Below are 15,741 nucleotides of genomic sequence, written 5' to 3'. Positions count from 1 at the left end.
AAATCGAGTTTCATGTAGAATCAAAATAGACACTAAATCCTTAACTACACACACACACACACACACACACACACACACACACACACACACACACAAACACACACTTACACATTTTAATTTGATGTTAAAAGTTCAGGACCTATTTTTAAAGGTGATCCAATTTAAATGTATTAAGTAAAATTATGAGAAATTGTGACAACACCCAAATTAAGAAAGTTGTAAGTACCTTACTAGAAAACACTAGCAAGCATATCCTGTTGAATGTTTTAATCATATACATCTTTATACTCACAGATTTATTTGAATAGTTGGCTTTAAAAATGGGTTTCACTTTGACCTGTCAATGTATCCATGAAATGTGGAATACTTACTCTTGATTGGTGAAAGGAAGCTTCTAGAGTAAAAGCCAAGGAATTTGTGATGCCTTAGGTCTTTTTCCTTTTTAACAAATCAGATTGAAATCCTGTAAGGTACTAACTCTCTCTGCAATATAGCATTTTCCTTTCTGTAATTGTTTTTATTATTTTTGGTACTCATTATATTTACTCCAAAAAATGAGTCAAGAAATTTTAATATGAGTGCTCAGATGAAAATTTTACCAGGAATTATTTTCTTGAAAGAAATGTCAAAAGCAGTTGTGAATATCGGAAGGGTAGTGTGTGCATAATCTCACAGCCTCATATAACCAGGTTACTCATTTAATGGGTGATCATTTAATGGGCATGGGGATCGTGCATCCTCAGTGACCAATTCCTAGGATTATTTCTTGGCACATGTTCAAGAACAAAAATTCAAGCACTAAATGAGCAAAAATTCAGCTTTTTCACACTGAAATTCCACAACGAGGAACAGAAAAATAGGTTCTTTTTCTGATGTAATATTTAAAGAGTATTTATTTTAGTTTGCTAGCTATAAAGTTATAAATTATTTTACACTGCAAATCTGTTAAATCCATACATTTTTTAATATTATAAAAAAATTAGAGAATTAGTTTCCTGAGACTGACACCATCCAAAAGAGAATGGTTGATATTTCATCCTGATATGTGTTATATGAAAAAGTAAAATTCTGTCAAAAATAAAATGTGTCCTTTTATAGCAGTATCAAATACCTATATTTATAGAAGTTAAAGTAACAACTTACTGCTCAACAATTTCGCAGTAATTTCCCCTAGACCATTATGCTTATTAAACATATACTTGTGCATAATTATAATTATAGCATACATTTAATATATCATCCATGTTAGGTTAATATAATATACTTGGACAATGCTATCTAGTATTTTATTGTTCATGTTCTTTTTTCTTATAAATGTAAAATTAGTGCAAAAAGATACGATAGCTGAATTGAAGGCTGACCTTGAATTTGAGGCCTAAATCACACTTCCTCCTTACATGATCAGGCTAAATGTTTGAATAAATATGAGTGAAAAGGATAATGCAGTTGAATAATTTCATTCATAATTGTTTTTTAGAGATGAGGATGCAAAGGCAGAATCTGAAAGCTACAGATTAAGAATCACAAAAAGATCCCGTAAATCTTGCATTAAATCATCATATAATTAATTTACCTTCAAATGTAAAAAAAAATGTTCTTCTATGCAAGTGTGCTTGTTTCTTAGAATTTTAGGAGATAACTTGTTGGTATGAACAAGAAGCTATCTTTAACCTGGACACTTCAGGCTCATGCTTGTCATTCCAGCTATTCAGTTGACTAATGTCTTAGGATAAGGTTTTGAAGCCAACACAGGCAGAAAAGTCCATGAGAGTCTTACTTCCAAATAACCCCTCGAAATGGAGGTAAAGCTGGAGAGACATTTGATAAAAATATTTTTACCTAATTAAATCAAATTAACATTAGGGAACAATCTTGTGTAAAGGAGAATGGTGCAGATCAATATGTTTGGCATTAACTGTATGTTTTCTGTATTTTGTAACTTTGGTAAAACCAAATGTTTCTATAGTAACCAGAGAATGGGAAGAGAACCTCAGCATAAACCATAAAATGAAGCAAAACCGTTAATATGTAGAGATGAATAAAAATGGTTTATCAGTAACAATATACAATTAGGAACACATTATTCCCAGTGTCAAAAAATAAATAGCAATACAACAAATTTATATTGACTGAAGTAAACAGATCCCAATGGAAATATGATGCAATTTCTCTTAGGCATTTTTATAGGATACAAAAAACTGTGAAATAGATGAGAAAAAAACTGCGTTCAAATGCAATATTGAAGTATTTAATAAATTAGTGATTGTTGAAATGGACAGGTTATACTCTTTTACTTATTTTTATTGGTTTTTATGGTGGTACTGTAGTCTGAAATCAAGAGCTTATATTTATTGGCCAGATAGTGTTTTGTCTCATAATAATCAAAAACAATCATGAAATATTTAGGAGAAATATCACATGCAGTTTTACAACAAAAAAAACTTTAATGGGGCTGGGGATATAGCCTAGTGGCAAGAGTGCCTGCCTCGGGTACACGAGGCCCTAGGTTCGATTCCCCAGCACCACATATACAGAAAACGGCCAGAAGCGGCGCTGTGGCTCAAGTGGCAGAGTGCTAGCCTTGAGCGGGAAGAAGCCAGGGACAGTGCTCAGGCCCTGAGTCCAAGGCCCAGGACTGGCCAAAAAAAAACAAAAAAAACAAAACAAAACAAAAAAAACTTTAATGGATCTTTATAACTTACAAAAATGGATTTTATTTAAGCAATCTGTGTAATAATTGCTAAAAATTTACAACAACCATAACTGCAAAGTGAAACATAACTCCAATAACTATCCTTTATATATATATATATATTTTATTATCAAACTGAATTACAGAGAGGTTACAGTTTCATACATTAGGCAATGGATACATTTCTTGTACTGTTAATAACTATCCTTTTAAATCAGAGATAATTAAAATTACAGTACCAGAAAATGTAAGTCATTGAAAACTTAAAAAAAATTATGCTAGCTTATCAAAATTTATGTCAATAACCTGTAACTCATTTTTAAATACTTGCAATATAACTTTTTCTATTTAAAAAAGTTTAAAAATGTGGATGAAGCATTTAATTCAAAAATTTTCAATGAATATTCCAAAGTTGATGGAATTACATTATTCTTCTAATAGTTTACATGTGCACATATAAGAGATGTCATTGCATATAGGTTTTTAGCTTCATAAATTTACAGTAATTTATGCCTAAAGCAGTACAAAATAAATTTTGAATTTTTCTGAGAACTTCTCAAAACTGTTGTCTCATAGCTGCCTTTGTCTTTGAATGAGTACAGAGAGTTGAAGAAGAAAGCACAAAAATTCCTCTTAAATATGTCATATGTGAAAATAGCCAGACATAATCATTGAGGAGACTATATAAAAAAGTGAAATAATTCTCTTTAATAAATTAGGAGAAAATTTTCCAAATGGCTCTAAACATTAGCATTATTTTCCTATATTGTAATTTTAATGGTTTGTTTTATCCCAAATAAGAATTTGTGAAATTATATTTCCCCTTTCTGCAAGTTTTCAGTTTATGAATTAAATTGACTGAAAGTATTTTTAATGGCAAGTTTTTTATGACAATGCATGTACAATACAATGTCAGAAATATTCTTTCTACACATAAAGGCTCACTTATGATTTTAGCTTGTGGAATATTCCAAGTACTTAAGACCCTGTGTATCTGGAATGACGATTTATCCTGTGGAACTGAGAAAAGTGGCCCTTAAAATTCATTGCCTTTGGTACCCTGGAAATTGTATATACCTGTACTGTAACTAGGGAAGGGAGGGGAATATCAAAATGGAGAAACAAAGGATAAAAGACAAACCAATGCAAGAGCAATAGTTACAAAACTATATGCTGTAAACCAACTGCATAACTCACGGGGGTAAGGGAAGAGGAGGAGGAGTATTGGGGGGGTGGGGAATGAGGGAGGAGGTAAAAAGTTGGATAAAAAACGTACTCATGTCCTTATTTATGAAACTGTAACACCTCTGTATATCACTTTGACAATAAAGACATAAATACAATTTTTAAAAATTCATTCCCTTCTTAAAGGGTGTATGGGTATGTGTGTGATAAAGGAAGTGACTACTAAAACTATTATCATCGAGTCTATTGTTAAGATAAAATAATGGTTTTCATAATATAGTAACTTAAGCCTAAAATGCATATTAAATTTTATGGCATACTTTAAAAAATAGTAGCCAAATTTTGTACCTCAGACAGTATCTGCCCCTCCCTAACAAACACTTATCACTTCTAGTTATAATTTGGACTTCTGATAAGGTATTCCTGGGAATGCCTTGAGAAATGTAGGAGAAATGAATGTCAGATGGATAAAAACGTACGCAAATATATCAGTTCTTTTTTTATTCTGAAAAGCCAGAAATGATGAGTTGAAACATGTAACATCACTGTCTTTTTAGTTTCCTGGAACCCCTGTTTTCTGCCTGACATAAAAAAAAGCACTTTTCACTCCCTTGTTCCTATGACTAGAAATGAGTGGATTCAGCATGGGGATCAAAATAATGTAAAACACAGAAGCCACTTGATCCTTTCCCAGGGAGTAGGACTGCTTGAATTTTAGGTAAGTGAAGATCACAGTGCCATAAACAAACAAACAAACAAACAAAAAACAAACAGTGACCCCAGCAGCTGGGAGGCACAGGTAGAGAAGCTTTCTGCTTTCCTAAGGTAGGCCTAATTTTCAGAATAGTAGACAGAATGGCTATTGTGATAAGGGAGACCACAAGTGTACAACCAGCAAAAATGAACATTACGGTTCGAACCTCATCTGTATCATTGCAGGACAGAGCTAACATTGGGGAAGTGTCACAGAAAAAATGTGAGACTGCATTGGAGTTGCAAAATTTTAATCTACTCATACACACAGCGTTCACAGAGGAGTCCATGAAACCAATCATGCAGGACACCATGATCAGGACTCGGCACAGGCTTTTGGACATAATCACTGGGTAGCGCAGAGGACTGCAGATAGCCACATGGCGATCATAGGCCATGGAAGCCAGGAGAAAACATTCTGCAGCACCAAGCAGGATGAAAAAGTACATCTGGGTGAAGCAGCCTAGGAAGGAAATACTCTTGGTGGAAGTCAACAAGTTCGCTAGGGTTTTAGGTGTGATGACACTTGAGTAACTGAGGTCAAGAAAGGAGAGGTGAGTGAGGAAAAAATACATAGGTGTGTGAAGCTGCAGATCCAGGTGAATTATCATAAACATGCCTCGGTTTCCCAGCACAGTAACCAGGTGATTCAGGAGAAACAGCAGAGAGAGTGCCTGCTGGAGCTTTCCAGAGTCTGTCAGCCCCATAAGGATGAAGTAAGGAAACTTAGTGCTATTCCAGGTTCTCATAGTGTGATGATGGGGGCAAGTGAAGAATTACAGCTCAAATGAGTTAAGCATAGTTTTTCTTAATGAATGGTCCAATATCGTTATAAGTAGACTAGGTCAACTAAATTTAATTATGTATTTATACCACTGCAAATATTTAGCAACAATGATAAATGTATGTATAGAGTGACAGATTTGGTATAACAAATGGTGATTTTCTTCATAATTAGAACAGACCTGTATTTTTGATAAGTGTTTTGTTTTGTTAACATATGTAGTCCACAGGTTGTCTTACACTTTAGGTTTTTTTCTATTACCTGAGAACTTCCAGTAAGACTGAGAGTGTAATAACTTTATTTAATTTATTTGAATGCAGTGCCAATATGCATAGATTTATTTTATTCTGACTATTTGATATAAAGAGCAAGCTTACAACACTGTACTCTTGGCTTCCTATAGGACTAGTTTATTTCAGCAAATCAAAATCCTAGACAATATAAGGAGTATAAGTACAATATAAAATTACTGGATTTAATTTTCCATTGGCTATATCAAGTACGACCTTTCAGAGAAATTTAACTTTCAATGCTTTTCTGTAGGCGGCATTAGGTAGCATTGTAGACTTGATCACAGATATGTGATACTTCCCCAAATGAACTAAACAAATTGGGATTCATTTCAACCAATACCAAACCTTCAGTACATTCTGGTGGATCCTGAATCTTATCTCCCTATATATGCTCTAACAAGTCCAGATGTTACTTATCACAAGGCCCAAATTATATATATATATATATATATATCACACACACACACATTTGTCCTCTTCCAATATAGAAACAATTTCTTTTCCTGTGATGTTAAATCTTCAGGACCATTTTTCAAGAATATTCAACTTAAATTTTTTACATACAATCATGATGTCACCAGATAACAACCAAACTAAGAGAGTTTTAAATTCTACAAGTATACATCACTAACAAGGGTCATTTGTATATGTTTTAATGATGTACCTCTTTCCTCTCATTTATAATTGCATTACTTAGTTGTACAAATGGGTTTCATTTTGTATGTTCATATATATATGCAAAATAGAATAGAATATTTACTCTTGATTGGGGAAAGGAAACTTCTCAAATAAAAGCCAAGAAATGTTTGTTACTCTATTTTTAAACAAATAAAACTGAATCCTACAAGGTGCCAACCCTCTCTGTAATATTTTTTTTCTGTAGTGATTTTCATTATTTTGTGCATTCACTATTTTTATTCTAAAACCATTAAACCACCTGTGAAATTTTTTTAAATAATTACTTATTTGTTGTCAAAGTGATGTACAGAGTGGTTACAGTTTCATACATAGGGCAGTGAGTAAATTTCTTATTCAATTTGTTACCTCCTCCCTCATTTTCCCCTCACACCTGTGAAATTTTAATAAGATTGCTCAAGTGAAAATCTAGGAAGGAGTGTCTCAAAAGAAATGCTAGTGGACAGTTGTGAAAATCAGAAGGGCAGTATCAGCCTTGTGTCATCCTCATATATCCAGAGTGCTCACTTAATGGGTGATCACTTGAAGGGCATGGTGATCAGGAAACCCTTTTCCATCATTAGTGACCAATTCCTAAGTTTGATTTATTGCCATATTTTCAACAAAAAAAAGTTCAAAGACTAAATGAGCAGAGGGTAGGTCTTTTTTACACAGAAGTTTCACAGTAAAGATCAGGACAGCAGTTTTTTCAATGTAATATTTAAAGACAATATTTTAGTTTGATATCTATGAAGTTATGAATTAATTTACATGATATAGCTGTCAAGTCAAAGTTTTGAATATTGTGGAAGAATATTTTAGAGTATTAGTTCCTTGTGACTGACAAACTTGAGAATAGAAGTGTGATTCTATCATAAGTAAAATGTATACTTCAACAACAGTAGAATATTAAATATTATTTAAAGAATTTACTGCTAAATAATTATGCAGTGATCTCCTTTCAACACAAAATACTTTTTAAGAAATAAAGTTATGGGGCTGGGGATATGGCCTAGTGGCAAGAGAGCTTGCCTCGTATACATGAGGCCCTGGGTTCGATTCCCCAGCACCACATATACAGAAAATGGCCAGAAGTGGCGCTGTGGCTCAAGTGGCAGAGTGCTAGCCTTGAGCAAAAGGAAGCCAGGGACAGTGCTCAGGCCCTGAGTCCAAGGCCCAGGACTGGCAAAAAAAAAAAAAAAAGAAAAAAAGAAAGAAAGTTATATATATGCATAATTATTATTCTATGCATTCAGTATCTCATCCTCATTATGTTGTTAAAATAATATTATATACTTGGGCAATGTTTTCGAGTATTTTATTTTTCATGTTCCTTTTGATCTTAGAAATTTAAAATGAGTGCAAATATATATATATATATATTAGCCAAATTGAAGGCTGCCCTGAATTTGCAGCTCAATAATTTAATTCAGGATTACTTTCTAAAAGTGAAGATGCAAAGGAGAATCTGAAATATACACAGTAAGAATCAGGAAAAGTCTAAGAATCTTGCATTGGTACCATATAACTAATTTTCCTGCAAATATGAAAATGTTCTTACAAGAAAGTGTGTTTCGGCTGAGAATGTGGCTTTGTGGTAGAGTGCTTGCCTTGCATGCATGAAGCCTGGGGTTCAATTCCTCAGCACCACATAAACAGAAAAAGTCAGAAGTGGTGCTGTGGCTCAAGTGGTGAAGTGCAAACCTTGAGCAAAAAGAAGGCAGGGACAGTGCCCAGGCCCTGTGTCCACACTCCAGGACTGGCAAAAAAGAAAGTAAGAAAGAGAGGGGGGAGGGAAAGAGAGGGAGGGAGGGAGGAAGGAAAGGAAGGAAGGAAGGAAGGAAGGAAGGAAGGAAGGAAGGAAGGAAGGAAGGAAGGAAGGAAGGAAGGAAGGAACGAAAGAGTGTGTGCTTGTTCCGTACAATTTTAGAAGGTAAGTGTTGGAATGAATATGAAGTCATCTTTTAACTGGATACTCAAGGCTCATGTTTGTAATCCCAGATACTCAGTGGACTAAGAGTTTAAGATTAATATTTCTTTTTTTGTTTTGTTTTGTTTTTTTTTGCCAATCCTAGGGCTTGAACTCAGGTCCTGAGTCCTGTCCCTGGCTTCTTTTTGCTCAAGGCTAGCACTCTACCACTGGAGCCACAGTGCCCCTTCTGGACTTTCTACATATATGGTGCTAAGGAATCGAACCTGGGGCTTCATGTATACAAGGCAAGCACTCTACCATTAGACCATATTCCCAGCTCCTAGGATTAATATTTGAAGCCAACCAAGGCAGTTCGGTCTATGAGACTTTTATTTCCAATTAACCAGCCAGAAACCAGAGAATGGATGTACTACCCAAGTGGTAATTGATTTTTTAAAAATCCAGTCTGACTTTATCAAGATAGAAAGTTAATATTACAGAATAATGTTATATAGTGGAGTATAATGCAGATTAATGGGGCTCCAGCATCAATATGTCTGGCATTAACTATGTTTTTTCTGTATCTAGTAACTGATGGCAAAAGCACATGTTGCAAAAATGACCAGAGGTTGCAAAGAGATCCTCAATTTAAAATTAAGCATCTTTAATAATTAGAAGTCATCCAACCCTTGTGTCAATAACAATAAGCACTTCCTAAAACATTACTACAAAAGTCAAGCATAAACATGCAGCAATACAATAGACATATTCTAGACTACACACATAGCAAACTAAGCAGGAGGCAATGTCTTTTAGGTAGCATTGTTACAGGAAAGAATAAATTGTAAAACATCAGGAAAATAGCATGATTATCTAATGTTAAATATTTAATAAAGTAGTAGACCTAAATTATTAGATGCTGAAATAGACTGCATTTTGTTTTACTTAATTTCAATGATAGTACTTGGGTTGGAACTCAGGGTGTCACACTGACCAGATAACAATTCGTTTCAGAAACAATCATAAAGTATTTAGGGGAAAAAATCACATGCAATTTTATAAAAAAGAAAAAAACTTTAAAATTTCTGTGATAACTTATTTTAAAAAACAGGATTTATTTAAACACTATGGAAAATTTGTTAAAAATTAAAAACAACAAAAACAGCTGCAGAAAGGAAGCTATACCTCCAAAAACTGACCTTTAAAATTGGAGATAATTAAAACTACAATACTAGAATATGTATAGCAATTGAAAATGAAAAAAGAAAGAAAAGTAGTTTGCTAACTGATCAGTTTATGGCATGTCATGAAACCAAAATTCATCTTTAAATATTTGCCTTATATCTTTCTCTACTTAAAAAGTTTAAAAAGGTAAATCAAGCATTTAATTCAAATATTTATTTTTAAATAATATTCCAAACTAGAAGGAATCACATAAGGACAAAGGAGCAATTCCAGAGATTGATTATATGTCACAGGAAGGCCTTCTTTTCAGATTTTTAACATTTGCACCCAGAAAAGATGTCACCACACATCTATTTTCCAATGCAACAAATTTACAGTAATTCAGGCCTAAAGTATTGCAAAATTACTTTTAATTTGTCTGAGAACATACTCATCTCACATCTGTCATTGTTAGAGTACCATTCTTTAAGTGAATATGGAAAAATGCACAGGAAATTACACAAATCTACTTACATTCTTCTTATTTAGACAAATAGCCACATTAATTTTTTTTTGTTTGTTTGTTTTGGTAAAGATAAAGTGTCACACATGATTCTTAGCTTGTGATGTTGCAGGTACTTAAGACCCTGTGGACCTGGAATGATGATTTATCCTGTGGAACTCAGAAAGCTGCGGCTTAAAACTCAGTGCTTTCTTAAAGGGTGTATAGGCAAGAAATTAGCTCATGTGATAAAGGAAATGAGCACTAAAACTATTATCACTGAGCCTGTTCTTAAGGTAAAATAATAGTTTTCATAATATAATAACTTCAGCCTGCACTATTCACTGAATTTTATGGCATAATTTAAAGAATTGTAGCCACAATTTGTATTTTGCAGTATCTGTTCCCCTCCAAACACATGCTTTGTGACCTGCAATTTTAATATGGACTTCTGATCATGTATTCCTGGGAATGCCAATTATGTTTTAAGAAATGAAGGGCAGATGAGTATAATCATATACAAATGAACCTTTTTTTTCTGAGAAAGCAGAAATGATGAGTTTAAACATGTCACATCACTGTCATCTTAGTTGCCTGGAACACCACCCCACCTCCACCCCCTGCATGACGTGGAAGAAAACATTTTTCTTTTCCCTATTCCTAAGACAATAAATTAACCACTAGAAACCCAGAAACCACCAGAAAAAGCTCTGGGATGAGTTCAAGCTCCAGGGCAAGTATAAATACTAGGAAATTAGAGTCATGTGCATTACAATGTTAAAGGAACTCAACTTAAAAGTTAAAGCCAAGACAAAGGATCATTAACTTCAGTGAACTTTATCTCCCACGTGACTCATGGACCAGAAATCAAGATTTGCTTTCTGTCAGGGAGGAAACTGAGGATTTAATATTCAGTGAGTTCTTAAGCACTATACACATAATAAAATATTAAATTTAAATAAAAATGTTTATTAAAACTATTATCAACGGACATATAGATATCTCTTCAATAAGAAAATTCATTAGGCATCAAATTATTATATACATTGAATATTTTATGACATAATTTAACAGTCATAGTAAAATAATTTGTGCCATGCATTTATTTGTCCATATAAGCATATCATTATCACCTAAAATTTCAATATAGATTTCTAATAATAAATTCTTGGAAATATCCACTATGGTAACAGAAATTAAAGACAACTGAATATAAGCATATGCAAATGAGTAAGTTCTTTTTTCTATAGAGTACAGACACTCAGCTTAAATGCTTCACATCATTGTCATTTTAGTTGTCTGGAGCCCCCTCTCTTTTGCACAACTCTAATGAAAGCATTTTTCACTTCCTTGTTCCTAAGACTATAAATGAGTGGATTTAGCATGGGGATCACAATCGTGTAAAACACAGAAGCCACTTGATCCTTTCCCAGGGAGTAGGACTTCTTGGGTTTTAAATAAGTAAAGATCATAGTGCCATAGAAAATAGTGACCCCCAACAGGTGGGAAGCACAGGTAGAGAAGGCTTTCTGCTTTCCTGAGGTGGACTGTATTTTCAGAATAGTCGACACAATGGACACATAGGACACAGATATTGTGAAAAGGGACAGTAAGAGGGTAGAACCAGCACAAATGTATATTACAGTTTCAGCGACATATGTATCTGTACAGGACAGAGCTAAAATTGGAGATACATCACAGAAAAAGTGATGAATTACATTGGAGTTGCAGAAAGGCAATTGGGTTATAGAGAGTACACTGAAAGAACAATCCACAAAGCCCATCATGTAAGTCCCAGTCACAAGGGCACAGCAGTGTCTTGCGGACATTATTACAGGATACTGTAGAGGATTGCAGATAGCCACATAGCGATCATAGGCCATGGCAGAGAGGAGAAAACATTCTGCACCACCAAAGAGGATGAAAAAGTAGAGCTGGGAAAAGCACCCAGTGAAGGAAATATTTTTGGTAGAAGTCAACAAACTTTCTAAGGTTTTGGGTGTGATGACACTTGAGTAGCTGAGGTCAATGAATGAGAGGTGAGTGAGGAAAAAATACATAGGGGTGTGAAGCTGCAGATCCAGGCGAATTATCATGATCATGCCTAGGTTTCCCAGCACAGTAATTAGGTAAATCAGGAGAAAAAGCACAGAGAGGGCCCGCTGGATCTCCCCAGCATCTGTCAGCCCCATAAGGATGAAGTAGGGCACATTTGTGTTATTCCAGGTTTTCATAGTTGGCTGCTCTACACTGTTGAAAATTTAAAAGTGACACTGAGTCCCAAATACTTCAGCGCATTTTTTATTTTATGATCAATATTTTCATTTTTATAATTAGGTGTTCCCAAAATGAATAATAAGTTTATAAGACACGGTGAAAAAATTGATCACAGTATAGGTATAACATGTAATTAAGTAGAGTGCAACTGATATTAACTTTTGTCATGATTTGAATGGACTTTATTCTGTCCCAAGCACTTTATGGTTATAAACACATTTGTAGCCCAAAATCTTATATAATAATACATAATCATATGCTGCACTAACTTTATTATTTATCTGTCTCTCTTTAAAACATGTCAAAGTGTAGAAAGATCATGTAAGCTTAGCACGAAAGTACCAGTCTATATAAGGTCTCTGATTTTACCAACATAATTGTCCTGCAACCACCAAATTCACAATATAGTCTCATTTTATTCATGATTATAATTAGCTCAGTAAGCCTTAGAAAAATTCTAGACATGTAATGTACAATAACATAAAACACCTATAATGTAAAGTCTGTGTTCTGATTGCAGTGTAAATGAATTCTACAAATATATTACCATTTTATGAACATTGTGTAGAGTATATTAATTTTTTGGAATACACAAATATTAATAACTAGAAACTATAAGGCTTTTCTAACTTGACCACTCAAAATAAAATTGCTTTTAAAATTGTATTCCCACAATATATGCATGGTCTCTAGATCTTTATGCTGTCATCTGTGGTTCTATCAGTCCTGACAATACTTAGGGTAAGTAAGTGGTATATGTGAAAATATTCTTGTAAAAAAGATCTTGCTTTACCTTTCACTGATCTAAATACGTTTGGTGCATTTATTTTTTAAGTAAATATATATTCAACTACCATTTTCCAGGCTATCTTCCAGGTTCTAGAACACTTCACAAAATGCTTTTATCAAAAGTCCCTATCTGAGTATAACTACTATGTCTGAAGAACACTTACCAAGATCACAATTGGCGAGAAACAAAGCCTTGCACACTCATCTGCCAAAATTTGTCAATCCTTAGTTTTTCTAAGAAGCTGAACATTTCTATCCTGTAACATAGTTTGCCTTGAGGTCGTGATTTTCTTACATTTTTGTAAATTCCATTTTGTTGTTCTGATGTAAATAAAGGTTATCATAAAAATATCTGGCCAGACTATTCAACTAGGAAGATTACCATGAAGGTATGTCTCCAAAGAATGCAAAGGAGCTACTGTGAATATAAGCAAAAGAGTATGGGCCTGTTTCCCAGCCCACTAAGTCCAGAGCGCCTCTTTTAATGGGACTGGGGATTGTGTAACACTTTGTCATCCTCCATGACCAATTTTCAAAGAAAGTTATTTGGCACATTTTCAAAGACAAAATTTGAAGAGTCAAAGTCTGAACTTTTTGCAATGAGGCTCCACGGTGAAAAGATTTGGTATCTTTTGATGCAATAATTGGAAAAATCATTTCTTAATTTGAAACAATAATTCTAATGTAATGGTTACACCATAGTATAGCTATAAGATCTCTCTATAAAATGTTTGACCTCTATGGAATAGAATACTTCGTAAGATAGATAATATAATAATATAATGATGCTGCAAGATTGAAAGTTACAATTTTATCTTTATTATATCAAGAGTAATATGTGTTCATTAAGCAGGAGATTATATGCCAACATTTAAAAACAATATGTTACACATCAAAATTGGAAGATGTAAATGAAAGCAATTATAGACTTATAACCATTCCTTAACATCATTGTAATTTCTCCTAGTTATTTCCTTTTGTGAAAGTAATACTTATTTGGATATAAACATAGAGAATTAAAACTTCTTCATCTTATATATTTAGTATCTCATGCTCATGGTATAAATAAAAGTTTATTTTAATTATTGTGCTTTGGTTCTTTTTTCTTTTGCTCTTCTGTTTTGTCTCTGAAAGCATTTTATTTTGTTCTCTCTGAGTATACTTTCTTAGAGGTTCACTTCAATGTTTTTACCCTCTTTAATATCGTGATTCTCTCATTTCTTTCTTTCTCTATAAATCTATTTATTACTTATTATTGTTTATAGTATTGATAATATTGTTGTCGCCATTTGTATTCTAAGTATCCTAGCTTGTTTCCTTTTGTTTTATTGGAGTCCAGTTAATATTTCCAATTGTTGTTTTAGTAATGTATTTTTCTTTTTAATTATTCTTTTGCTACCACGATCTACTTAATTTACTCTGAGGATTAATAGGAAGCATAACCCAAAGAGAAAGTTGTGTACTAAGGAAACCCTAATCAAATAAAAATATATTAATGCCATGTAGAAAACAAGAAATTTAAAACGGCAACTCCATAGAGTTCCTTCAAAAGTTCATAAGTTGCCGGGCAATCGTTGCTCTGGCTACTCAGGAGGCTGAGATCCTGGCGACTATCATTCAACATCAGCCCAATGACGCGCCATCTCCAATCTAATCTGTGAAAGAGGCCTGGATACATGACTCAAGCAGTAACCAGCCTGGGAAGCAAGCTGAGCAAACAAGATTTCCACTTCCGGTACTGGCCTAAACAAAACAAAAACAAACAGAAAAAAAAAAAAACCACCATAAAAGGCTCACAATTCATTATGTTCCAAGAACTGCAACCAAAAATATTAAAATTATAAAAACTGGCGAATTTAAAGTCTAGTTTTTAAAAAATCATAAGTACTCTCAGATACAATTCAAACAAGCAGATGAGTGAAGGAGTACAACTGTGGGGGAGGAATTGGGGAGGAGGGAAAGTAGGAGAAAAAAATGAGGGAGGAGGTAACAAGTTTGACAAGAAATGTACTCACTGCCTTATGTAACTGTAACCCCTCTGTACATCACCAATAAAAACAAAATAAAATAAAGGAAAACCAAAGGAAAGCAGCAACAACAGCAACTAAGAAATGGACAAAACTATTGAATCTTTGTCAATGTCTAGCTTTCCTATTCATATCCTCCTTTGATCTCAGTGTGTGAATATCTAGAGTCCTATATAATTTATAATGTTCCTGTGTTTAAATATAATGTAGTATTTATATATGCATATATATATATATATATATATATATATTACACACTCAATGACTTTAAGAGTTGTTTATACTATTTGTCTTCTCCCACAAAGGCTCCGGCACTACCTGCTCAGGTGAGTATTTGTGAGGTTTCTTATAGTTCAAAGTCAGCCCTCCTTGTTCCAGGAATAATCGTAGGCAGCTTCTCTGGGCCAGCCCAGAATCAAGAAATCCCTAGAAGGCAACATATTGCTTCATTGACAAATATAGGCTCATACTTGCTCAAATATATTACCCAAGTGTAGTTTTTTTTAATGCACCAAAAGTAAGAAATACATAAAACTCAATCTCTCTCACACACACAACACATACACACACACTAAAAGTAAAATAATAGAAAATAATGTTCCAAGAAAAATGAGAGGGAAATGAAATAGAAATAGAAATTTCTAGTCATACCTGTCACAGTAGACCAGTCCTGATTTTTTCAGAAGAG

General features: G+C 33.7%; 1 protein-coding gene and 1 pseudogene across 1 annotated transcript; both read right to left on the bottom strand.

Annotated features, from left to right (window-relative positions):
- Positions 1-4,430: 4,430 nt before the first annotated feature.
- LOC125362539 lies at positions 4,431-5,379 on the bottom strand (annotated as a pseudogene).
- A 5,867-nt stretch (positions 5,380-11,246) lies between these two features.
- On the bottom strand, positions 11,247-12,194 carry LOC125361948 (olfactory receptor 8H1-like). Its single transcript, XM_048360584.1, has one exon. The coding sequence runs from the start codon at positions 12,192-12,194 to the stop codon at positions 11,247-11,249; it is 948 nt and encodes a 315-aa protein (XP_048216541.1).
- Positions 12,195-15,741: the final 3,547 nt, after the last annotated feature.

The sequence above is a fragment of the Perognathus longimembris genome, chromosome 13, assembly GCF_023159225.1.
Source record: "Perognathus longimembris pacificus isolate PPM17 chromosome 13, ASM2315922v1, whole genome shotgun sequence".
NCBI lineage: Eukaryota > Metazoa > Chordata > Mammalia > Rodentia > Heteromyidae > Perognathus > Perognathus longimembris.
This window is presented reverse-complemented; position numbering and strand designations above follow the sequence as displayed.

Bases quoted from the DNA above. Each gene is read 5' to 3' on its own strand.
- LOC125361948 (XM_048360584.1), bottom strand. From the start codon at position 12,194: ATGAAAACCTGGAATAACACAAATGTGCCCTACTTCATCCTTATGGGG.